At 33.6% G+C, this 27997-nt stretch overlaps 1 protein-coding gene across 1 annotated transcript in view; it reads left to right on the top strand.

Moving 5' to 3' along the window:
- The window catches only part of LOC113404851 (calsyntenin-1), a 198206-nt gene that overhangs the window by 156656 nt on the left and 13553 nt on the right, over window positions 1-27997 (top strand). Inside the window, exon 2 of the mRNA XM_064219117.1 lies at window positions 26920-27080. Coding sequence (XP_064075187.1) covers window positions 26920-27080 — 161 coding nt within the window. The remainder of the gene's footprint in view (window positions 1-26919; window positions 27081-27997) is intronic.

The following is a 27997-nucleotide window of genomic DNA, read 5'->3' as shown; positions in this document are numbered from 1 at the left end:
GGCACATTGCTTCTCAGTATGTGTAGATACATTTTTACAAATTAATTGTTTATAAAGTAAGACGAATTTCTTAGCGTTCCACGGATTTACCGTAAGCGGGTGCAGGTCCATCGAGTAACAGAGGTTCTCCCTCTGTATTCCAGGCATTTTCCGGTACTTATATACGACTTATATACAAGTTATATAAACTTATATACGAGTCGGATATAAGTTTAAAGGGACCACTTTGGGATGAACATAAACGCTCAACTTCACTGTCCGGTTTGTCTTCCCCGCCAAATAGGCAAATTTGGTAGGAGACCTATTTGCGTAGCTTGTGATATTCGTTCGAACATAGAAATGCCTGCAGTTCATGATACAAATATCACGTAGTATTGAGTATGGATATAAATGACAGAAGAATCGCAAGACACGACGTAGGAAATACGATAATGGTCTTTGAGGTTTCTCGTGCTACACTAATGTAGCTATGATTTAAAAAAAAACTCTATTCAAGGAGACTCTTGCAAGTATTTTTAATCATCGACAATTTACAAGATAATTTAAATTAAAACCTACCAAGGGTTCGGATAAAGATTCTATTCATAGGAACGACCAAGAAACTCTTTTTCCTCAATTATACAAGTGTAAAAAATATATACAATTATATTTATAAACGTATGAAAATTATCAAATATCAACTTCAAAGCTTTGTCACCATTTCAGAATAATAAGTCTCAAATTATTTTCATCTCTCAAAAGAAGTTATGAAGTAATTACTCCTTTGTTTACGTTTCAGGAGACCACTTACTTAATTACGACGCGTGCGTTAATATCGTTATGATAAATTTTTGTTCCATAAATGAACGTGAGAATTACTTTAAATTCAGTAACTTTTTCCTTTATAATAATTGTATATATAGACGTATTGAGAACGGAATTACTTGATCTTGTTACTTCATCTTTAGGTCGAGGTAGAAGTTTCCAATTTTTATATAATGTACAATTACCCTTGTGTCCTGGATAAAGGTATATAAATTACAGGATTAATAGGAATATATGGGATCGAAGGAAAAACTAAATTTTCCGTTTCGGACTAAATCGCCGAGGAACAGTTAGTTTTATTTTTAACTTTTAGGAAATATTATAAAGACTCTCTTCTTACACTCAGTTCCTCCCAAAATAGTTATTCGGTTCGGTAGTTCGGTTAAGTGGTTCAGCCGTAACAGACAGAAAGACATACAAACAAACAGCTATTCAGAATTACTTTACATTTATAACGTTAGTATAGATTACTCGATTCTATTCGTTGGTAAGCCACAGACATCGAATGCGAATACCAAGAATCTTAGGATGTACTCGTACTTTGTAAAGCTCCCGGTGCATCTTAATAGATATTTATATTACTCAGTATTCTACCAGATATTATACAACTATTTGAAATTCCGAGAGCTCTCAGACATCGGCTGTTTATTATTCCTTTTCCTAGAAGTTTTGACTATATTTACAGTAATAATATAGAAATAATCAAGTCTTCGTCGTTGGAGGGAAAGTAGAGATTTTTTTACGGTAATCTAGGAATTCTTACTATTGGAATTTTAAATATGCGATCTGTATCGCAGTCTATCTAATGGAAATATGTATTGGAAGAGATGTTAGTCGCTGTCACTTTGAATGTTCCTCAAAAGGAAGTGTGTATTTCTCTATGTCGTATTAACTCGTGATCAACGGCTTTACGTGTTCGTCCGTATTGAGTATTATCTCGACACAAAAACCCCACTGACTATTTCGTCTGACCTGCGGTTTGAACCCAGGACCTAGTAATCTGCGGCCTTATTCCTAGCCACTCGACTAACGATACAGCCCAAATATTACCACAATGATAACATAATTCTATCGTATCTAATCGTTGTGTAAAATTAGCTAGGAACGTTCGAATTGATGTTATAAAACTAATGAACCATTTAACAATGTAAAAGAAATATGGTTTTAACTTTGAAGTCGTTTACGTTTGTTCTTTGTCTCAGTTATTAATAACATGAAACGTCAGTTGAATAAATTTATCTCTGAAATAAAATGTTAGTTGAAGAGAATCGCAAGAATAAATAACTAGAATTATAATTTCAATGATAACTCGTACTCTCCGCTACGAAGTTTTTTCTGTCTTATAGCGATAGAATTTCCAAGTTTATTGTATAATTTATGATAATCTTGGTGAAAAAAAAAGACAACATTAAATTGCGTATAGTGGCGTAGCATATACATTTAAACGTTATAATAAAACTTATATATACTTTTAACAGCAGCAATGCGAAACTCTAAGAAATCACTTTGCATCTCACTCGTGAAATATTGACAACCGACTTACAGTCATACGCCATTTTGATGCGTGCATCTTGTACGTTTTATAATTATCATAGTCAAAGTCTTATATCACATTCTGACATTTCACGCTGTTCTGCGGTGAGTTTCGAGTTTCTTATTACAGAATAGCCTAGCTGACGTGACTCAATGTCGCAGCAGTTAGATGTGAATCACTTAAGATACTTCGTAACGTAATGAGCGACACTCGGCAACGTACAGCGAGTTCAAACCTACGTAAAACACCACTGAACAGACATTTTTTAAAGGAGAGGAAGAAAGCAAACATAATTGTGTTACAGTTTACTTTAAGGTTGATATATGTCTAAGTTTTTACCTTTATTACTTTAAGGATTAGGTATATATGTATAGTTCGAGCAGTATAACACAAATCACATTGCATTTTTTGCACAGTTTTAAAACTACCTGTCGACTTCGTACGGGTAAAATTCATACATATATATATATACTATACTTTACTTACTAGTTGAAATTTGCAAAAATAATTTCTTCGTCGTGTAGAAGTAACTATGCTGTTCAATTCAAAGTTAATCGGATCTATAGTTTCGGAGACCTCGTGAGGAGTGGCATCATTTCGCTTATACATATATATAGATTACCTTAAAACTGATCTCACGACTTAGTGATTGATCGCTGTCTTGTCAAATGTAACGTCAATTAATACCATTGAAAAAAGTCGTGTCGGACGCTGTCTGGAGATCGAGATAAAATCAGTCAACCAATGAGGAGGCAGCGCTGCAGCCTCAAGTATCTCGCAATGCGGGTTGATTCCACAAGCTTTTATTTAACTTCTCATAGTATCTGTGGATCAACTCTTGCAGCTGAATTTTAAAGCAGGTAAGATCCAAGCCAATTGTGCTGTAATTTCCACAAAGTTTTGGTGCTGGTGATAAATAAAACGAATATAAGCGTAAAATTTGGAGAGTTGGTGCAATAGTACCCTACGAGTCTGATATATTTGGCATTGAGAATTATATCGTATTTGGTCAATTCCCCGCCTTGCAAACCTAACTGGGTAACAAACCAATCATCCTCTATTTCACCACTAAATATTGGTGGCGTATTGACAGTGCAAGAAATTATTTATATTCATATCGGTGTTTGTCCTTGGGCGATGATGAACTCTACCTTCTGAATAAAAAAGTAAAAATACTGACGCGGCAATCATAATAGAATCGATAAACAATATTTCCATAACTTCCATCAAACTAAAGCATTTGCACTTATCGTTTAATTGAAATGTTAATAATTAATTACTCAGCGGGCGAGTGGGAATGAAGTTTGAGTAATAATTAGTTAGGAACTTAGTGGCGGTTGACTATATCTTCTTCGAGTTTAGTTAGAGCTATTAGTTAACGTCAGTACCGTGCGTGTTACGTACATGTTCGTATATAAGCTATACCAGAGTACCTGTATTGAACGTCGCTGACGTGTTAGCGCTGTACGTATGTAGAGATGGAAATTTGTGAATTGGTTTTATATGTTCGAATCCTTTCAAGAATTCCATTCGATATTTTTTTTGCATTTTTGGTTGTTAAGAATTTTTAAATGGTGAAATAATTTTCATTTTATTGAATTTTATTTTTTGTGAGCTACGAGTAATTTATTTTTGAGAACTAATATTTTATTCAAAAAACGATTTTTATGCAAAATAAATTAATGGTAATTATTTGTAAAAGTTGTTCTCTTCGGTCGGTTCTTCTTGGTAGATGCGATGACAGTTTTAAATGTAATTGATTCCTGGAAATGACGATTCTGAAGTCCTTGGGAGAGAGCCTACTTGAATAAAGTGTGTTTTACAAACTTTATTTTATATTCTGTGTTACTCACAGACAATCGCTAGAATATTACCTGTGCTAGATGAGGTTGACAGCTGTGACTTGTTGGTTTTTTGTCGTTCAAATTTAACACTTAAAATAAGTCAACTCTATGAACATGCTGTTTCTTATTGTCTTGATGTAAATGATATGATGGTTATATGTAACATTTTGTAATTTTATGTCATAACCGAAGGTGTTATGACATAAAATTAAATTCTCCAATTGGTCTCCTGGTGTCTTACCGATTGAAACGTGAAACCGCTAAATTCTTTTGTTTATTTTTTTTTTTTTTTGGTATAAGAATTGTCTTACTCTCCAGGACCATTACTTTATTTTAGGTAATAATCTAATTAAATACTCTGTTTTACCCTGCAACAAGGATAAAAGCCACGTATGAAAAACCAATACCTGGGTATAACTCGATCAAAGCCGTTTCAGCTTGAAAATACTCCGTCGGAACCTCTTTTATTACATGTCGGAGTTTGCAATCAATTTTCCTTTAACACGTTAGCATCGTTTTTCATCTAATTTTCTCTCACGTCAGCCCTCTAATGTCGCTGCCAAAGACTTGTATAACGTGTCACCCTCTTGCATTATTTCGTTTGTATCTTTTCTCTCATTCTGACTTTATGACAGACAAATAAGCAATGTCGCTTTCATATACATAAATGTATAGATACTCCTTTGACACAGGATTAACCTTAGTGCTTTACACTTCTAAGTATTTTCTTCGCGTGACATCGGTGACGGTACACAGCACTTTCAAGTATTTTCGTCGTGTGATGTCGGTATTGACAGACATATTATATATTTTAAGAATTGTATGTTACCTAACACATGTCTAAATAGTACGAGATCTTTTTGTAATAAGAAGAAGGTTTGCCATTTATTTCTCACCGTTGTTTCACTGTGCTCTAATGGATAAACGTGTGGCCATTATCTAAAATTAGCCGATTTATTAAGGATTTTTTTCTTTGCCCGCAATCAATGAGAAAATTTATAAACAAAAATAAAGCAAGTAAATTAATCAACGTTACTTCTCCAGAATCAAACTTACGATCTCGACTAAATTGGATTATTCAAGTAAAAGTAACTGGTTGTCAGACCGTCCATATGTTTTAATTTTCCTCAATTAATCCTCATTGTTCCAGGTTTCCATGTAACGGTTTATTAAATTTCCGAAATAAACGCGTTCTGTTCTGTCTAAGGGTAATGAAATTAATATAAGGTCGATGACTACGATGTATTTGGTTCTAATCCGGTTTTCTAATTATTTTTCTTACGCTTTTACTAAATTGCATTTTCGGTTCATATATGTAACCTTTACAAGATTCAATAAATTGATGTTAGTTAATATGATATTTTTTATCGTAAATGAAGATATTAGGAATATTTTGAGGTGTTTTCCATTACGGATTGTCCTCCTAGATTCTTATTTTTCTCTAAAAATATTCTCAGTTAAGCAATTATTAGGTTTTTTTAAACAAAACAAGAAATTGGGTTTTTAAATTGATTCAACGAGCAAGATAAATGCATAAATGTTTTTTATCCTAAACAGAGGTGTAATTTGGAGAAGTAAAATGTACCTTAAAAGTAAGTGTAAAAGTATAAACATGTGTTTTACTTGATGTTCACGTGTTTTGTTATTTTAAATTAAAGGCAATGTTATCCTTGCTGATTTCTAAATAAAATATTACAGATTTACAAGATTTTAACTTATCTAAACCACAATACATTAGTGAAATCTCCACTTGACGAAGGCGATGTCAGTTCAAAATAAGGCATTTAAAACTATTGGCGCCCAATATGGGACAAATTGTTAACTAATTCCAAATTCCCACGTATTTACAATTAGAATTCCACTGATATTTGTATCTAAGCTACGTTCATAAGCTAAGCCTTGAGATGCCCATTAAGACGATGTAAAGTCAACCGCAGGCGGCTAAACTAAATCGACACAAATGTAATTCAGCAAGATGGCGGCCGTAATGGCGGCCTAATGGCACATGTAACGGTGCTGTAAATAATTTCAGATGTGAGGGAATCGTGGGAATATGTTGCTTTGACTCGTAAGGGAAATAAATTTACTGAAATGTGGACTTTAGCTGTAATAATATACGCATACGACGTGTTAGTACATGAAATGAACGCATGAAAGCGTGTCCATATTGTGTCACGCCCACGAGCACGACTTGAAACAATAATGTTCTTTTATGTTTTATATCATCATTGGAGCTTGTATTAAAAATGAAAAAACTCAACGTATTCCTTTTCTCTTAAAGAGCTGTCAAAGAAATATATGAATTATAACAGCACTTTTAATACGAACTCCAAATTTCTCGTTCTGCATAAGATTTATATACGAGAACAAAAAGTTACTTTGAGCGTAACTCCCAAAAGTGTAATGAAACTACATGGATATTACATAGCGGAATTAAACCGGCCAGAGTAAACCAGCAGTAATTAAAGTCGCCATACTTTTTGTTAATTCTTCGTTACAAAAAAATATACAGATACAAACATTTATGTTAAAGATCTTTATTTTCGTATTTAGATTTTTCATTAAAGCAAAGCTTAAACATTGCACCGCAAGTATAGAAGTAGGTAGAATGTGTATAATTGTAATTTACCTTTCAATTCTTCGAAAAGTAGAAATATATTCAAAGACCCGACTACTTAATCATAGAATATTTAATTAAAGACTGTTTGCAAGATCAGTACACAATTAATATTTGAATAAAACAAGAGATTTATAAAAGAAATGCAAGAAAAATATCGCATGAATAACGTTATTTGATCTTCCTCGCTGTCTGTCAAAAACAAAATATTCTATATTCGAGAAGGCTCATAAAAGCAATTTTGAATCGACGCCTTTCTATTTGAGATTATTTATTTTTAACGAGCATATTACCTAAATGTTTTAATCATCTGGATTTCTTATCGTGATCTTTTATGGAATCAAAAATATTAACATCGATAGTTTTCATCTAATGAGGCACGCCTTGCTTTATTAGTTGGGCAGATCGTTTTAAATAAGTGAAATTAATAAATTAAATATCTGCCTATTCAAGTCAGCATGACTTGAATAGGCAGCTCGATATCTGCAGTTTTGCTTTTATTTCTCGAAATATTCAACAATCTGAAATGCAAAAAGCCTTCTTTGACGACGTCATCTCCGCTCGACCGCGTCTAAGAATCTTTAGTGTATTCCGATCCCGAAGTACTCAGTACGAGCTCCATTCCTTACTAATTGATGACGTCCATTGACATCGCCGATACTTCCCCTGGCAATAAAACGAATTTATTTGCCCAATAATGATTCGGATTATTTTCTCCGACCGTTTCTCTTCGTTTTATTTGTATTTGATTGAGTGTTCGATTTTGGTTGCCGTTAATTGTTTTTTTTAAATATTTTGATTTCATTTAACAGGTATCGTAATTATTAGATAATTATACTTATTTCATTTTTATAAAGAGCTCTGATAGTGCAGTTAAGAGACTCGATTCGTGTTTATAATTGATCTCGTGCTCGTCGGCGAAAAAAAACATATGAAGAAGCCTGCACGTGGCGGATGAGAATCTGCCACATATACCCACCAAAGCGCATTCCCCTCCAAAAAAGGTGACCTTGGCCCATCGGTGAGACATTGACAGGCTGTTACTGACTTTTTAATTTACATTCTATTCAAGAATTTTATGGATTTAATCTTTTGGATATACAAATTAGGTCAAGTTTCAATATTTTAATACACTCGCCTTATTAATAATTGAATTTTTTGATGGATATTGAATGAAATTATCGTACACTTCCTTTGAAAGATTTAATTATTAAGATTCTGATATTGAACGGATTTTTTTTGTACTTTTTCCTAATTATAAAATATGTTTTTACCAACGTTGAGACATGTACAAATTAAAGTCTCGCCTCTAATTCACCTAGTTTATAGTATACATAGTAGAGTTTGAATGCTTTTTCAATTATACTTTTCAATAGAATGCTATACAGTTTTTGTTTCATAAAACTGTTCCGCGTTGACAATGGAATCTATCAACGCATTTTAAATAACGTTCAAAGGAAATTTAATCAAAATATTTTAAGTCTTTATGGATTTTCTCATGGAAATAATGCACTGAAGTTTTGCAAATAACGTGGTTTCGCTTTACTTAACCTGTTTCTTGTTTCAGTGCAAATCCTGTACTTAATTAATCAAAAACACAGCTTCATGTATAAAGAGAATCGATATATACGAACATGCCATTGTAATTAAATACAGAAGCGTGAATACTTTGCCGTTTGCATACGTAATTAATCTTTCCGAATGTTCTGATTCCTTATGGGACTAAAGGGTGGCACTTTCGTTTAAACATAAGTTTTGATTTTGATCATAAGTATTTGATGATAATCGTGATATGTAGGAAAGTTATTTTAATCAAATGTTAAAAAGCGTTAAAGGTTTATGCCACGTGTAAAGATTAGTAACCTGTTGGATCTGCATCGAAGTCATGAACAAATCTTGGCAAAGTGCCGAGGAAATACTAGAGCGAAGTAGACAGTATTTGCTCGGTTCCAAATATGTTCAAATATCAATGCCAATTTTTTTTTCGACTGTAGGCTTAATTTTTAACCAAACTAAGTAGATACGTAACTTTTTGGCAAGAGCTGGCACTATTTGTCTCGGTTCCCCGGTTAACTTGACTGTACTTCCTACTCGTTTTATTTCAGATGAAAAAAAAATCTGGGGAAGTAAAGTATTTGCTAATTATTATAAAATCATCAATAATTAAACCAAGAGTTTTATTGACGCTTGGTTCTCGATCGATCTCTAATCTCAGACAAACGTTTGACGTTTGAGATGAACTGATTTACATTGTCTATATTTGACCCCTTAACATATTAAATAATTTATTTTAATCAATCGATGTTTATCTTATATAGAGATACTGCTTTTAATTCAATAAGTAGCTATTCTTTAATATAATATTTGACTATGTTTACTTAGTCAAACGGCAACCTTATTTCTATAAAAGTATGATATTTACAACGTAAACTTCTGAAAATGGCTATAGCTCCTACGATATAAAATTGGATAGTAAAGTTGAGTTTAAAGCAAAAGTTTTGTCTGGAAAATTTTATAGTTTTGAAAGTGCACCAGAGTCTGTCTGGACATTACCAGATTTGGCCGTAAGTCATGTCGTGTTCATCGGTTTGTTCTTGGTACTTTTACTTGTTTACAATGTCTCAAGTTTTGCGGTTATGTTGCGATTGCGAATATTGTACAGTCGTATACAAGTTTGTGGTAGTTCTGCAAAGTTCGCTAGTATTCTGAGATTGTTTTCTATTATATACATATAGGTATTATGTATTCGTTTTATTACTTTATCACTTTTCGTTTGTTTAAACTGTTTGATATAGATATGTAATTAATTATCATAAACATTGTCAAAAAAAGAAAAGATTTATTTTTATTGTTAATTAGATAGTTAAGTGTGTTTTGCTTTTGAAATAATATGTTATTGTTAAATTAATATGTATATAAAAATTATACGATGGGAAAAACATATAAGGATTTTTGCTTTTTTTTTTCAAAATAATTTATTATTTGACAAATATAATATGCAAGTTTATGCAAGACATACGTTGAGAGAATTAATCTCTTAATAACATCATACTTGTACCTTTTAAAATTTGTTGACTGTGTCTCAAAACGAATCTCTGTTAGAGGTTATTGCACCAGCTACACGAAGCGGTAGAAATTAGTTGGTATTTGTATGCATAGTTTGCGTTTTTAATTCTTGTATTTCCAGTGACTGTGGCCAAAGGTATCTTATCTATATTTAAATAGTAGATGACAAATTTACTCGTCTGTTTTCTTAAAAAAAATGACGGTAAATTTAATTGCTACATTAATGTTGCTATATCTTTAGGTTGGCGTATAATTTCAACATCTGTTAGTCAAAGTTCTAAAGTTATAAAGCACAAAATAATACTAAGAACTCGACTGACCCACTGAAGTAATTGCAAGCAGACCGAATCGCTAGTTACAAAACTACCTTCCATCGTGTTTCCTGAAATGAAAATACAGTAATATGAACTTTATTCTCTTAACAATAAGTGCCATCCTTTCAAGGAGTGAAAGCTCTTAACAACGCTTTTATATCAACATTATGTAAACTAAGCCAGTTTTCTACTTTCCTGCGTGATTGGATGCGACTTGGGCGCACGTAAATTACAAGTGTGCTCCGAGTTTGGCGAAGAAAAATTATACTAGTAAGTTTTTTTCAGATTGTTATTTCCTCATTACGACGATTATTTTGATATCGTCTTTTTTTAATTTAGAGCACCAATTTAAATTATGCAAAATGAGATACAATTTGTTCATTTTCTTAAAATTGATTTTCTGGATCAATTCTTTTTTATAATGGATTTACTTTAATTTGAATAACCTTAGTAAATCCAGTAAGTGAGTGAGCCAGTGCAACTACAGGCACAAGGAACATAACATTTTAGTTCCCAGGTGATGTAAAATAAATAAAATAAAAAAGCCTTTTATTTCTTACTGAAAATGCTTATTTACAGAGTTAGAATGTTTTTGTTAGTTATATATGTCAGTATTAAAGAAAATATATATGTATATATATAATGTTGTGTTAGTAGTTTTATTAACGAATTTTAGATACGTGGATAAATAAATTATTAAATTATAGTAATGATTTCTGTAGGAACCCCTCTGCAGGTAAAGGCCTCCTCCAAATTGAGCCAGCTTTCTCTCGACTTCGCTGTTATCCAGTGTGGACCCGCTGCGCGCTTGATTTCATCCTCCCATCTGTTGCAGGGTCTCCCTTTTTTTCTTTTGTCCGCTGGTCCCCCCATTCTGTCACTTTTTTTGTCCATCTTTGATCTTGTAGGCGTGCTATGTGTCCGGCCCACTTTAATTTTAATGCAAGGGCTTGTGTTACACCGTCTGCTGCTTTTGTGATATTGCGTATTTTTGTATGTTTTATTTTATTTATTATTTTTATGTTTAGCATACTGCGCTCCATTCCTCGTTGGTACGTTATAATTTTATTTCTGATATTTTTATTAAACTTCCATGTCTGACAAGCATAGGTCAGTCATGGTATGAGACAAGAATTAATAACCCTAGTCTTCAGTTTGATTGGAACGTTACTCTTAAATATTTCTTACAAACTCCAGTACTTATTCCATGTTAACTGAGCCCTGCGCTCAATCTCCTGATAGTTGTTTGTTCTGTCTAAGCTTATTTGCTTACCTAAGTAAATGTATTTTTCGGTGTATTGGAGAAGCTCTTTGCCGACGTATGTTGGTACCTTGGTGCTGTTTGTCATTAAATAGTTTTAGAGAGGTTCATTTCTAGCCCGGCGAGCTTGCTGGTTTTGTTAGTGACTCTACCATATATTGTAGTTCTTTTCCTTCCTGTGATATCAAGACCAGGTCGTCGGCAAAGCGTAGGTGGTTTAAGTATGTAGTTTTAACTTTTATGCCACATTTATTCCATTCAAGCTTGCTTATTATCGACTCTAATGTGGCTATGAAACGTATAGGTGACAGGGGGTCACCTTGTCTCACGCCTGTTTTCACCGGGAACCAGGAACCGGTTGTTTCTAGTTTAACTCTACTTTTGATTTTCTTGTATAAGCTTTTGATTACTCTTATATATTCGTTTTCTACATTTTGTGCTAAAGTTTCCCAGATATAGCTGTGGGACATCGCATCAAATGCTTTATTGTAATCGATATATGCTAAGTACAATGGTCGATTTCTATCTTGATATTTTTCGATGAGAAGTTCGAGTGTGTGTATATGATCGATAGTTGAGAAGCATTTTCTGAATCCTGCCTGTTCAACGGGTTTTTTTTTTTCTAATGTAGAGCTAATTTTTTTGGTCAGAATTGTAGAAAATAACTTATATACACTTGGCAACAGGCTCATAGGTCTATAGTTTTCGATATCATTCGGATCGCCTTTTTTATATAACAGAACCAGGTGATGTAAGGAAAGGTTAATGGGCGGTGGTGACCATTTATCATCAGGTGGCCCATTTGCGCGTCCACCTATACCATAAAAAAAACCCAATTTAAAATTACTATCTGTTGCCTGATTATAAATTAATTTAAATTTGATATTTTTTTCTACTTATTCAATAAATTAATAGGATATAGTTAATAATAACGACAATTATAAAACCGTTCAATGATATTCAATTGTTATTATCGTATTAACGAAACGACGTTTCCATATAATTTTGATAGCTATACGTGATTAAATTTTAAAACGTAAAACAATATATATAAAATAAAATTTAACTTGAATAATCAGAAGCTACGAGGGAAATGTTTATTCTGTTAAGAGGCAGACAAAACCTTTTCAATTACAAGAGCTTCAGAATTTATCAACTTCATTGTTTTTCAAGTTGTATTTTTTTCTGTAATAACCTGTTTATTTCCACTTACGTACAAATAGCTTCTCTTATTGTGCAGAAGTATTTGGAGCGTAATCTGCGAGCCATGTTGTCGGATATACACCTTTCAGAATTTCTTCCGGACCATGTAGGCTTTTACACAATATTTTCTAGAAGCGGGGTTCATACACAAAAAATCAAATAGAAAATCTCACTTTTGCTTGAGAGGATATTTATTAAGTTACTTTGTTTTTGACTAAAATAGTTCAAGAAAAATACGTGAGAAAAAATATGCTGAACAAGCTTCGACCATCCAAATGTTAGATGAAATAAAATCCAAAATGTTTGTTTTAAAACAAGAATTAAAACAAATATATAACAACAAACCGGGAAACAAAGAGAGGAAATCTAAATTGACAAGTTTAAAACATTATCTTATACATCTCACTTACAATTTATCTTGTTTTTTTCTTTCACACGACCACCCGTATTTCTTTGCACGTCTAAGGTTGGCTGTTAGGTACCTAAAGCTTTTAGCGTCAATCTTCTATAGTCTTCAATAAACATTTGTTTTATCTTGTGAGGCACATTGTCGATTCCTTTAATAAAAACCCACGTACAAGTTATTCAATTTAGTAAAAGAGAATTACATGGTTTTGTATAATTGTAACTAAGATTCTATTTTTGTATCCTGTCTTTACGCACAGAAGATTAAATCATCAGGAAGATTTTTATTTGGTATCACAATTATATCAAATCAAAAACTGTGTTTTTCAAATTTTACAATAAACATCTTACTGTAAAATAATTTAAAAAAATATATGCCAGTGAATAGACCGTGAGCTTTTCTCAGCAAATTTTTCCCCATGAAGCAGCTTTCAGACACACCTATTCAGTGATATACCAGCTGCTGATAAGGTCGTGTATTTTGACCTAAATGTCAAAATTCTAAGCAGGCAGCAAAAAAAAATCTCCATATTTTGTGATTTCTCTCCGCATCTTTGTCACACACTCTGAATCGCTGACGAGCGTGAAGTGGAGCGGTTTGCAGACAATGCTCGGCCGCCATTTGCAAATGAAACACTTACTTAAGATGGCGGCGCTCTCGACTCGAGATCTGAGAAAATAATGTCGCTTTTCATAAATTGCTGTTTTTCTTTTTGTTCTTACTTTCGAATTTTTATACTGAAGGCTGTCTTTCGAAGTACATTTTGAGATACATTATTATATTTACTTTGTTTAATGTCCTCGTGGCCGATTTCGGTTGCGCCGACCATCCTCAGGGGAGACTAGCGAACTGCGCAGGCGATATTTTAGTCTACACTGAAAAAATATTCTCTCAAGAATTTTGCATAACTAATGTTAACTTTTATAAGTTTTACACATAATAATATTTATTCAAGAATAATGAATTATATTTATGAAATAATATGATTATTGAAAAAAATATTATAATTAAAACAAAACTAAATTTCTTTCGCCGGCTCTTCCTCAGGTCTTTGGTATTTCTACCGGTACTAAATGTTTGGCAATCAAACAAAAAGTATATCGTTTCCATGTAGAATAAAGATTTTGATTTGACTTTAATGTCCACGTACGATGGTGATCACCTACAATCACATCCGCGATTTGCCCGTCTGACTTCCTATTTTAAATTACAGGAGGAGAAGTAACTTTACATTTTATTTGTCAAAGAACCGTAATGCAATCCGCAAGCGAGATCCGGAATTGCCCTAATGTTACTTACACACGTTTCCAGACCGAAGTCACGGAGCGCGTTAAAAATTCATACAAAGATCCTCTTCTGGTGACGCCCGCCGTACGGCCACGACGTACAAAGTGTGTTCGCAGGGAAATATCTCATATATATTGCTGTGTCTCGTTCGTGTTTTGATTTTGTGCTTCTTTGAGTTTACTCAAAGTTGTTTCTTTATAGATTTTATAAAGAAAGTAAATTTTTAATCAGCAAAGTTGTACACGTGCTCTGCTCAAATTGAAGGAATATAAGCAGCCTGTAAATTTACCACTGCTGGGCTAAGGCCACCTCTCCCTTTGAGGAGAAGGTTTGGAGCATATTCCACCACGCTGCTCCAGTGCGGGTTGGTGTAATACGAATGTGGCAGAATTTCGTGAAATTAGACATATGCAGGTTTCCTCACGATGTTTTCCTTCACCGCCGAGCACGAGATGAATTATAAACACAAATTAAGCACATGAAAATTCAGTGGTGCCTGCCTGGGTTTGAACCCGAAATCATCGGCGTTCTAACCACTGGACCATCTCGGCTTTGATTGAATTGAATTGAAGGAATATTAGTTGGAAATTTACAAATGCCGCCAAAGGCCTAATCCAAATCGCCTCTTACGTAATAGTTTGGATAAAGTTAGTAATTGTTGATTTTCAGATACGATGTTTAAATTGATTTGAGATAAGTACCTAAACTAGGCGTAACTAGAAAATAGTATCGAGTCTCTGGCCGGTTCTTCTCCGTGGGATCTAGATTCTAAACGATAGTTAGCTTTACATTTAATATGATCTTCTAAAATGACGTAAGAATGTGTGCTTGTGAGTGAGATTTCGTAAGAGCCTATTCGAATAAAGTATATTGAATTGGTTGATTGTGATTGTGTTCGACTTTTAGTCAGCGTGCTTACGTCACAACGCTGTAAATACAAACATATAAATTCGGGACGCATACAAACAACACTCGATGCGAAGGACGGACAGATTTCAAACGTAACAATTTCGAGGCAAGTTTCAATGTAGCGGAATACAACTACGGTATGTATGAATAATGTAGAAACGTAGTTGAAACGCTTCGCTTGTCTTAGGTTGTTGTTTTAATTGTATTGTATTGTATTGTATTGGAGATTCTGTTTGGGAAATAGACTAGATTTCAGACGAAGAATGCGTATATATATCTTTTTGTATTATAAAGTCTTACTTCTGTCATATCAGTTTGAAGATTCTTTAGATCAGAATCACTACTGTGTATTATTAAAAGATGAAATTAATTTCGTACTCAGCGGTGAAGCAACAAATCGTGAAGAAAACTGTGCATGTTGGGCTTTTTTGCCACATGTGTATCAACTCCTGCTGGGTTATGTGTCTTTCTGGCTAGGTATGGTGGAATAAGCATCGAACCTCCACCTTTAGAGAGGAGACCTTTGTCCATTACCACTGTTAGACAAAAGTTACTGTTGGATTATTTACAATAATACAATATCATAACACTTATTTCCGTTATCTGTATGGGATAAGTCCTTCAATACTCATAAGAAGAAGACAAAGCATTGTCGATCTATACATCCAATACACAAAGTTTGTTATCATGGGGTAAGCCCCAGTTTATTACATTGTGACAGTTATATTTTAGTATACGACAATATTTTCATATCATTGTCTGTAGCATAGAAATACCGCGTGTCTTATTTGTTAAGGAGGTTAATTGATGAGTCATATCAATAAACCCCCGCCTATCAAATATAACATACACAGCGTTCTGAGAATACAAGAATATGCATGATATTACTCTGGAGTGTATCCACTACTTCAGATTCACGCAACCTCATACAAATATAAACTACAAACGGTACAGTACAATGTAAACATACAAAAATATTAAAACCAGTAAAACTACTATTAAAAGTAAACGCAAAAGGGTAACGTCGAACTAAAGATATTTTTCAACAAGCTAACCTAACTCAGTGCCGACTGCCGGTACACTGAACGATATGCTATCAACACAACCTTATTCCAACGGAACAGGGATCACAGTATCATGGGAGCCTCTCACTGTACTTAACGAAACGAAGTCCATTGTAGCCGTTCCCAGTCATAACAGCGCGGTGTTAGCTTACTCCGTATGTACACACGTATCACTATACGTTAGGGTTGCCCATTTCGCTCTCAAATAATAAAGTTATTTTAGTTCTACGCGAGCCGAATAAAAAGTAACTAGAAATTCGATTAAAAAAAAATGTCTCATTGTAAATGAATCACTTGTTTTTTTTTAATGAGAAAATAGTATTTAAACCTAATAACGATATTATTGTAGAACGAAAACTGAGTGACATTGTCAAGGAAGTGGAATTCGTGTGAAGTTCAAGTTAAAATTAAGTCTCTTAAATAGATGTGACGCTAGAAATGTACCTACTAATTTTAAACAATAAATAAAATAACGATTCAAAACACAATTGTATTGCTAGCTAACCAATGTAGGTACGCTATCTGGTAGGTACGTACATACATACATACATATATCGTGTAAACATTGAAGCTCTTAAAAATATTTATATTGGTGAGAGAAAAAAACACGTTTTTGAACGTACAAATATTTGTGTATACAAAATCTAAAATCAAAATATACTTTATTCAAGTAGGATTATACAAGCACTTATGAATCGTCATTTAACAAACTATCTTACGTAAAGCTACCACCGGTTCGGGTGGAAGAACCGGTAAGAAACTCAGTAGTAACTCTTTTTCAACATCGAAAAAATACAGTCATGTTAGTTTATTGTATTAATATTTGTTTATTAGTATGCTGCCAAGTATATGAGTAGAACAAATATAAATACAGTAAATTTAAAATAATAAAATAATTTTACAATGTAGAATTACAAAAAGTCATCTGATAATTCATTAATGTGTTAATCTTGGTCTTATTACATTATCAAGCATAAGGATATAATTAGTAGATATGTAAGAAAATTATTTATATGAAAAACGTAATCACACATTTGTAGATTTAGAATTTTTGTTTTTTCACAAAGATATTTTTAAGTTTTGTTTCGTTGATATTTTTAAGTTTTGTTTCATTTCGTTGACAACCCTCAGTAGTCGTACAGAGCCATGATTACAATGACGCGAAATGAAAATAGCTGTTTATTCTCAACCCCTGAGATTGAACACTGAACTCAAAAAGTCAAAGGGTTTTTGCTCAACCGAAACGTGCTCGTTCTTTCTTGGAACATATTATAATCAGGCGTTTTTTGTTTCAAATGTTTGCCACTCGGAAACAATATATATCGTGAAGGAAACCGTTGCCAACTTATCATATACCTTTATTGTATAGGTTTTCTAGGGTCTAGTTTTAACAAAGTGGAATAAAGCCAATGCTATTTATGTATGTTTATGTAGATTTCTTATATCAAATAAAACCAAAGTCTTTGAAATATAGGCAGAAAAATGCTGGTCTATTACAGATTTATACGTATGTATAATCGAGAAGAAAATATATAAAAACTTTAAAAAAAGTAGTGAGTGGGCCTTGTAGTTACAGGGCCTATTTAGTTCGGACACAGTCGACAGTTGCCAAATACAATTTGTGGATAGCGATAACATGGTTTTCTGTCATCTAACTAACCATAAAAAGTACATAAAACAAAATTGTATCGTAACGTTAGAACCTTACATCAGCTCTAGAGGCAGTCCTCTCAAATACATATATACTGTCGCCAAGCAATCGCGGTGAAGTGTCAGAAATTCTTGAGTACCCTCGTCAAGTATTCACGAAATGTCTCTGAATAAACCAGCTTCTAGGTTTAGGTCCTTGAAGTAAAAAGTTGCTATCACAATGAATACAGTTGGGTGGACTAAATAAAATCATTTGTATGTGAATACTACTTTAATATTATAGAGATAAATTATTCTCTGTACTAACGACTAAGTAATGTAGTTTTATGTACTCTAATTCTATGAGATTTAAAGGACAGTGGCTTTATCTATTTGTGTTGTTTAGGGGTGATTATTTAAACAATGCTGTATTTTATTTTTCGAATGTCAAATCAGTGATTACAGTAATAGATAAACCAGTATCTATTTAAACACCCGCTTAACAACGTCTAGTAAAGACGTCACCACTTACCTAATAAAGCAAGTGGCAGAGAACACTTACTTGGTGGTAGAGCTTTGTGCTAGCCCGTCTGGGTCAGTACCACCCACTCATCAGATATTCTACCGCCAAACTCAGTATTGTTGTATTCTGGTTTGAAGAGTAAGTGAGCTATTGTAACTACAGGCACGACGGACTTAACATCTTAGTTGCCAAAGTTGGTAGCGCATCAAGGAATGATTACTTACTCCATTCTCTATGATCGGGGTGATCGCTGACCGCTGTCATATCACGTGTCCCATCATAAAAAAAAATATTTTAAACGTCGTATTTTAGTGTTGATATTATGTGGCTTAATTTTAAAGCGAAAGGAAGTAAATGCCAGTTAGTACTAGAACCATCAAAGTTATAACATAGTTGAATGTTTTCGACCACGTTTCGATGGTGCAATTCATTTTTTTGTCAACATTTCTAAAATGTCACCGACTGTGAATTTCTAGTCGGAGTGTATCCATTGACATATCGATTTACATACAATAAACGTAATCGATATTCTATCAAGGAACTCGCTTAACTTTTATTACATTTGACATCTTAGATTGATATTAGAAATTATTATCATTTATTGAGTTAAGCTGAAAAGCTTATTATTATTTCGTTTGAGTGAAGATCTGCTGAACGAGACTCGTATATCTCATACACAAGATCTAATAAAAGTATAATCATCATCAAGACTGACAACTGTTCCCATATTAAGATAAATTATTCGCTTGAATTACGCAATATTTCCACCATTCAGATCTACACGTGCGTATAAATTGCGATCCGCGTCACATACCGAGCCTTTAATTGCGAGTTCTCATATATCCTTATTTAATATATAGTTAATTGAAAGGTGTATATTTAAATTAAGTATGGTTTGATTTTCACAAAATGAATGATGTCAGAAAAAGTTAATTTGAAGCAATGATTGCAGGTTTTATTTCGGGCAAGCATCATTTAGTTTTCATGTGTGTAGATTGTCTTTATAATGTATTTCGTGATTAAGATAAACATCTTAAAGAAATAGCTCCTTTATATTAATAATAATAATTAATTCACAATAAATTGTACAAAATATTGTTTCTTATTGCAAGTATTTAACTCAGCGTTAATGTTCAGTCAAGACGTATATAATAGAATATATATTATGGATATTCGCAAGACTTATTTCTGATAATATTCCTCCAGCAATATTAACAACAAATTATTATTTATGTCGATCAAATAAATATTTCAAATACGCTCAGAAAATTTTACTCGATTTTATACGTTGCTATGTAATATGACGAGAAATAAGAAATTTTAATTACTGTTACGTATAAACGTTCCTTCGTATATGTTATCATTGTGAAGATATTGAAAAATATGCCAATAAACGGCTCGAAGCGTTGGACCAGAGCAGGAACGTTATTGTTAAAATATATTCTCCGTTAGGCTGACTTCCGGAAAAGTAATGAGAAAAATGTAATGTCGGGCCCACGTTGGGCGCCAGTATAATGAATAGACCAAAGTTTTTGCTCTTGCAATGCTCTTGTATCACTTGGAAATATTAAAAGCGGTTTTGAGGTATTTTTATTGTTTCAAAGTCCTAAAATGAAAATATGGCTTATTAAGTATCGATCCTTAAGACGAAAGTTTATTTAGTACTTATTTTTTCGCATTACTTGTTAGTTACTGATGGAGATTTTTTTAGGTTTTGATCAAATTATATTTGTCGTCTGAGGTATTACGATCTATTCTTAGTTAAAAAAGGAAATAAAAAATCATATACATTTTAAACAGTAGTAAATTAATGAATTGTTTGAAATGTAGAATTATCTTTAATGAAAGCCTCACTTCGTGCAGGTGTGAGGAGGAAATTATACAAAATGGGACAGGTTTTCCTCTTTAATACACCGTACAAAAAAATTAAAAAATTAAATCTAATTATCCACTTCGGCTTTAAAACATTTTAATAAGTGACCTTCATCTTCAAACAAAAATGAAATGTTTTCGTGGAGGAGAATAAGAGCCATATATATTTATTTAAGACCAAACGATTATTGACGAACATTAAGACATTTTGCTTGATACGTAACTGGCTATATGAGGATATTACAAACCAATACTTATCTTATACCTATTGACGGGCACTTTTGAGACCTGGTTCGTAAATGAGGACACTACGGCTGCAGAATGAAATACTGGATCCTGAATATATTTATTTTTTGGTCCAAACACTCAGTTTCCCTTTAGTTTGAAACTTGGCAGTTGCATTGAAGGCATAATCAGACGTTGATAGTATGCCTCTCTTCAGTCGAGTTAAATTGCTGTGTCTTATATTTTTTTTCTTTCATCGAAAAAGGTAGATGTATACCCCTTACGCCTGTGGTTACATTCGACTGCAAATGAGAGATGGTATAGAGTGCAACCATGTTACCACACACAATTGAACTTTGTAATATCACCTGGGCAGTTAATTTGTCTTGGAGATTTATCACTAAGGTAGAAATTCGGTCAGATTAAAGTTGCAAACCCGTAAACGGACACTAGCTCCATATATCCGGCGGAATATTATTTTTCATTCATCGATTTTGTGTGCCGTAAACGTTAACGAGTACTATCGAACCACGAAGCCTGACCTGAATTAATTCTTTATCATCAGATGTGACCCACAATACCTTTAAGTTGATAATATTGATTCAACTGGCCTTGTACAGCGAAATATATAACGTATTTCACTTAAAATTAAAATTTCTGAAATTAAGGAATGGTATGCCTATTTGAAGCTGAACTAAAGTTAACAGAAGTTAAAGGAAGAACGTTAAGAGTTTTATATCTAAAAAATCCTTTTAAAAAACGTGGTTATGATGATGATGTTTTAATTGGCCAGAAGCAGTTCAATTAGCACAAAATGGACGTAAATCCATGGTAATCTTATATGTTTAGACTGGTATTGGCCTATTTGAAAAAATCTTTTTGCGTTAGATTTATTGAAAAAGGTTTTAGAGACTTAACCCATGGGAGTGTAGGGGTGGAGCAATAACGTCTATCGCGTCTAGTTATATTATTTAAGCTATTGAACCGAAACTTTATGAAGAGCGACGTTTCGTAATCGAATGAACCATTAGTTTCTCACAACTGTATAAAAGCAACTTTATATTTCCAGCAACTAAGAGGCCTCGTACTCACAATAATACATATTTATTAATATGAAGTATAAAAAATGTACCATGTCAACTTTAATTAACCCGCATATGTTATAAACGCTAACTGGGGCGCATAAAATTTTAGTGTAGGTTAACAACAACGCATTTCACCGCATTATAGCAAAGTATAAGCTCTTTAGACGAGAGGTTAACAAAATTGCTAACTCCGTGAAAATGTAAATTCAACGCGTAACGAACTGCTATTAAAGTGCTATTTAAATTTGAACATGTAATGAGATGTCATTGTGAATGCCCAAAAGTTGAGGGTGAGCTCAATACGAATCCACAGATAAAATTCTGAATCTACTCGAGACAATATCTCTGTGCAATGTAGTGACAATGGTTGGAGGGGGTCGGGGAGTGCAGATACTTCCGTCTCATTCTTTTATATTTTTTTGATTTAACTTGCAATGTTTGTTAGTTTGCTTATCAAATCTTGCCAGCTGAATTATAACCACTTCCTCTTATCCTATATATTGGTTCAACTCTGATGACAATGCATTTTTATGGTAAACATGATCTGACTCTTCTAGAATTGACTCGAGAAACAAAGAAACTCTTATCCTGTGCATCCCACTTTCAAAATCAAAATTATTGACTTTTGTTTTAAGTAGTGTAAGAAATGAAATAAATATATATACGATCACGGGACAATAATCATATCAATATTTTTTTAATATTAATCTTTAATTTTCAATATATATACAGCTTTAACACTTATTGTTGTTTAAGGAGTTGTTTATGACAGAAAGAGAAAAAACAGAGTTAAAGTAAAAATCCGCAGTGATTTGTCAGTTAGTGAAATGTTTTAACATTCCATTATTCTATATGAACGAGCCTATGTAGCTCTCGAGACGGCCGCGCTGTCTGAAACACCAATCCTTTTGTAAACAAGCACCCAATGCCATCTGTCACTGCTCGTAAAACCCGGTTTGATCCGAGGGTCAACTTTACGATAGTGATTTTCTAGAGGAGTCGACTTGAATAACCGATGAAGTTGTTCTGAAAGTGTTCCCTTTAATCGAATGTGAAATTTGATGCAGGGATTTATATTCTCCAACACAGATACGACCTCCGCATGTAGTCGCATATCTATATGATAATTCTGCGAACTATTACTTATGCTACAATTTTGTAAATTAGCCGCCTGTAAGTTCCCACAGCTGGGCAAGATCGTGGAGAAGACTTGTAGGTTATTCCGTTTTTAATTATATCAATTTTCATGCCTTATTAGCGCCTCATGGCTAGCTTATTAGGGTCCAAAATCCCAGTTTCTAAACATCGGGTCGGGTCATAAAAAAAGTTATTGACTGGAAGTGGTTACGCGGTCCCTCAAAAAGCACCTTAATTCCTTTGTATTGTGTCGTATTTGCTGTTCCATCAGTGAGAAAACAGAGTGCATCTGTGTTTTTGCACACACTTGTGTATCATGTATCTTGTTGACTAGTCTCCCTTGAAAATGGCCATGATTGAACTGATAGTGACCAAAATTGAACCTCTTAAAATCTCTCACAATACTAGACCATAATAATAAATATACATGCATATATAGATAGCTCATTTCTTTAAAGACATAGACGATCATTTATTAATCCGTTAATACTTACTGCATTAAAATGGATGGAAAATGTTTTAACCGGGACAAACTCGTAATCGCTCGTTATGGTTATAGGGCCCAGAATACGGGCGCGATTATTAAATTTACCGGGACGAAATCTGGCGGAATGGATTTTTACGGGACGTTCTGGTGGATAAATGTTTTGTTTAATATTTAATATTACAAACGTTTAAACTGATTATGTATAAATGTACATTTAATGTCGCTTGTAATTTTTACTCCCCGTGAACTTCGTAGTAGAAATTAATGTTATTATAATTTTAGGTGCAAGTAATGGTCATTTCAAATTTGCTTTTCAAGTAGGTTTGCTTACTTTTTATACAGAAAACCGAGATGCCGAGTGGAGAGAACTTATGATCTTAATCAAATATTGTAGGTTCGTGGTATTTAGTTGTGTTTATAATAATATCGTCCTCGTTGGTAAAGTATAACGCCGAATTAGTCCAAGCCGCACTAAAGCAGCGTGGTGGTATAAATTCCAAAAAAATCTCCAAGAGATCTCCAAGATTCATTACGGGAGATGTATTTATCCAGTAAGCCAGAGGTATATTAACAGGTAAAATTACAAAAACATTATTTTTCTTAAGTATAGATTAAAAATTCATAATATCTGAGTGAGTCACTCTCCCAGTCACGAGATTTCTGATAGATCAAATCTACTTACAACTAGAGGATTGGCATTAATATCTATTACGTCACTGTCAACATGATAGTCACCGTTTATGGACACCACTTATCATAATACAGCCCACATAGTCTAGTCGTCACAACTGTCAATAGAAAGATTGTGTCGATACCAATTTATTAAATTTTAATGTATATTCATCATTCATATCAATATATCATATCAATGTAGATCTACATCTGTATGTACAAAACACGGAATGTAAAATTTAATTTTGGTGTTAAATTTTTGGGTTAAGGCGTCCTCCTTTGAGGAGAAAGTTTGGAGCATATTCCACCACGCTGCTTCAATGCGGGTTGGTGGATACACATGTAGCAGAATTTAGTTGAAATTAGACACGTACAGGTTTCCTCACTTCCGATCACGAGATGAATTATAAACACAAATTAAGCAAATTAAAAGTTACTGGTACTTGCCTGGGTTTGAACCCGCAATCATCTGTAAAAATGTACGCGTTCTAACCACTAGGCCAACTCGGCTCTGCCTTAACTTTACTTTATTTTATTAAATAATCATAAACTACGGAGCGATGTGCCAACCTTAAGACTTGTACGGTATTTGTTGTCTAGACCGCTGCTGTTCGACGTCTAAGGTATTTTCAGAATGTGTGCAAAGAACAAATTTGAGTTAGATCTGCTGGTTCGCTTTAGATTCCACGTCTCTGGTATTTGCATCGGTATCGATTACGTAAATAAGAAAGACAACTCAATCGTAGACTTCATCGTCAAATATTTGAAGACCTTGTTTACAGAAGATCTATCTAACACAGAATAAAATAAAATTTGTACCTGTTTGGTCGAAAGTTTTAAAAGTCCCTTGTCAGTATTGGAGTCATAAACAAAATATCTTGATTGGATTCGATAAAATTTCATAGATATTTAAATATGTTTTCAATTATCGGTATATAAAGGTATATTTACGTGCTCTGTTTTGCCGGTTTTTCTCCGTGTCTACTTTCTGAGTCGGTGGTAGTTTTACATTTATTTTATTCCTGTAACACGATAATTGAAATTGCTTACAAAAGCCAGTTTAAATAAAATAATTCTGTTAGTGATATCGATTTCATCGCCTTGGATACGTTAACAAAATCCTGATTTTATTGGCGGGTTTGACTGTTATCGAGGTCGGATTTCATTTGGAAAATTAATAGATATTGCATTAATTGATTCCATATTTAAACAAAATAATAAACATCAAATCAAATCAAAATATACTTTATTCAAGTAGGCTTTTACAAACACTTTTGAATCGTCATTTAACAAACTATTTAAAGTAAAGCTACCACCGGTTCGGAATGTAGTTTCTACCGAGAAGAACCGGCAACAAACTCAGTAGTTACTCATTTTCAACATCTAAAAATACAGTCATGTTAGTTAAATACAATTATATATGTATGTTATGTCTCCTGCCTGGAAGTCAACAAGCATTAACTCCACACTTTTTTATCATCAATATAATCTTGTATCGAATAATATGCCTTCTTTACCAATGTATTTTTTACAAATGACTTGAATCTATGAAACGGCAAAATTTAAATTAAATAAGTAAATATAATCAGTAAAGATCATAAGACGGTCCGAGAAAAAGTTACCAGAACGGCAATTCGTTGAAGCGTCAAACGATAAATTGTAGCCGGTTGAAAATTCCAATTACTCCCTACATGTAAACAATTTTCATACATATGCGGTGGCCGCACGAGGCGCCTGGCTGTTATCCAAATTGCAGGGGCTGCGTCTGCGGCTTTCATCCATATTTTAGCAGTTGCATCTGTGCATTAATGCGTCCACGAAGAGCCTTCACGAGTACTGCAAGGTTATATTAGTTGAACGGAAGCTCGTGTTAACAATCTATGCCCTAAGTGAACCTAAACGCGATTCATTAGTATAAATTGTACAATTGATAATTCTTTTTTTGATAATTTATGACGACGATTTTTTGATTATTTATGACGACCTCCGTGGTCAAGTAATGTGTACACCGGTTTTCATGGGTACGCCACTGCGAGGTCCCGGGCTCGATTCCCGGCCGAGTCGAAGTAGAAATAGTTCATTAGTTTTATATGTTGTCTTGGGCATGGGTGATTGTAGTACCGTCGTTACTTCTGATTTTCCATAACACAAGTGCTTTAGCTACTTACATTGGGATCAGAGTAATATATGTGTTGTCCATTTTTTTTTTTTGAAGTTTAGCGATTGTCCGTTTGTCTGTGCTTTATGGTAATAATTCAACTAAGATGAATGAGTGAATTTGTATCCTGACAGTTATTTGGTGTGTACAATTGTTGAGGAACCAAAGAAATAAACCTAAGATCAAGATAAAACGAATGCTTCCACTCTTATGTTTAACATAGGCAGCCATTCGTTATTTTACGTAAATGGACAGAAAATCCCATTTAGTAGCTGTTTTTTAGATTTCGGATATAAAAAAAAAAATGTTTATATGGAATTATGTTACAAAGTGACATTGTCACTAAATAGCATTTATTAATTTCGTTGTCATTGAAATAGCGCCTACTTAGTACTTAGCGGCTTAGTATTTTACATCACATACAATCAAAGATTAAAAGTTTAGTCAGAGTATTTCATTCATATAGAGATTTATAAAACTTTATCTAAACACACAAACCGTCAACATATATTAAACAAAGTAGCCTATGCCCTTCTCTGGGATTCAAACTATCTCAGCACCTAATTTCACCAAAATTGGTTTATCTAATACTACATAAGCGTGAAGAGTTAACAGACAGACAGCTACTTTCGCATTTATAATATAAGTATTGATTAGGCGAATGACGCCACACTCGTATAAATCATGGAATTGCAAATATGCTTCGTGATAGATCTCTTAAGAGCAAAGAGAACATGGGACGGTAATCAATAAATAACTAAAATACATATTTATATCATTCATATCAACAAATATATAATGGCATATGTTTCCTTGTTACAGACATTCCATATTTAGAGCTGGCTGAACCAGACGAAGGCTACCATGGGCTGATCCGCGAAAACGAGACGTTAGTGGAGGTGACGCCTGCCATTCGCGCCCGGGGTCCTCTCTGCTCGTTCCTCATCTTGAACAACAAACACCATGGCGAAGCGCCATTTGAGGTACGTTTATATCACGGAACAATATTCTATCAATGTAAGGAACAATAGAACTAGAACACAATAGTAGTATTCGCTACAATATAAATAAACCATTTAAAGGATACCTACAAAATGACATATCGTCTTAAGTCGACTTTCATCATTCACGAGTGAGATGCGAATTGTGTTCTTACCGAATAGCAGAGCAGCTTCAATAATTAGCTTCAATAATTTTATTCGAATTCCATCTTATATAATGACGATTTTTCTTGTTTATTTAGTTAAATCAATTTGTCAAACTCGTTCCCTAACGTTTCGTTGACTGGTGACTGATATAGACGACCTACAAAAATCTTTGTTCACTTCGTATCGTATCCATTTAATTATACCTATTTGAGTTTCTAATACATTATGGTTATATGTGATCCGAGGATTTAGATGATGTTAATGTGATCTTAATAACAGCTAATGTTCCGAACTTGGCACTGATAGTATTAGGATAAGCAACAGAGACTGCCAAGACTCTGTCGTGTAGCTCGTTGTACGACGTACGGACACGTGTTATGTAAAACAGCTCGTAAATGTATGATATTATAAAACAGAGCAGTATGTTTGTTTGTTTGAACGCTGGGATGAGCTTGATTAGGAACACAGTTCGGTACGATTTCAAATAAAACTTTTGGGTTATATGTGTAGCCTATTAAGTTACGTGTACTCATGGTTTCGCACCAGTAACGGCTATCGCACTGATGCACTGAGCAGCTATGTATATTACAATTCGACCACATACATATATTTATTCAACCAATAATATACTAGCTGTTCCGTGAATCACTGATCACAGTCCTAGATTTAAATTGAATTTAGAAATATACCATTCCTTAAATTAATCTTCAATCTGCGTTCCAATAACGAAATTGAACTGCCATACCGTACCT

This window comes from Vanessa tameamea, chromosome 26 (assembly GCF_037043105.1).
Source record: "Vanessa tameamea isolate UH-Manoa-2023 chromosome 26, ilVanTame1 primary haplotype, whole genome shotgun sequence".
In the NCBI taxonomy this organism is placed as follows: Eukaryota; Metazoa; Arthropoda; class Insecta; order Lepidoptera; family Nymphalidae; genus Vanessa; species Vanessa tameamea.
Note: the sequence above shows the minus strand (reverse complement) of the source record. Positions and strands in the feature narration are given on the sequence as shown.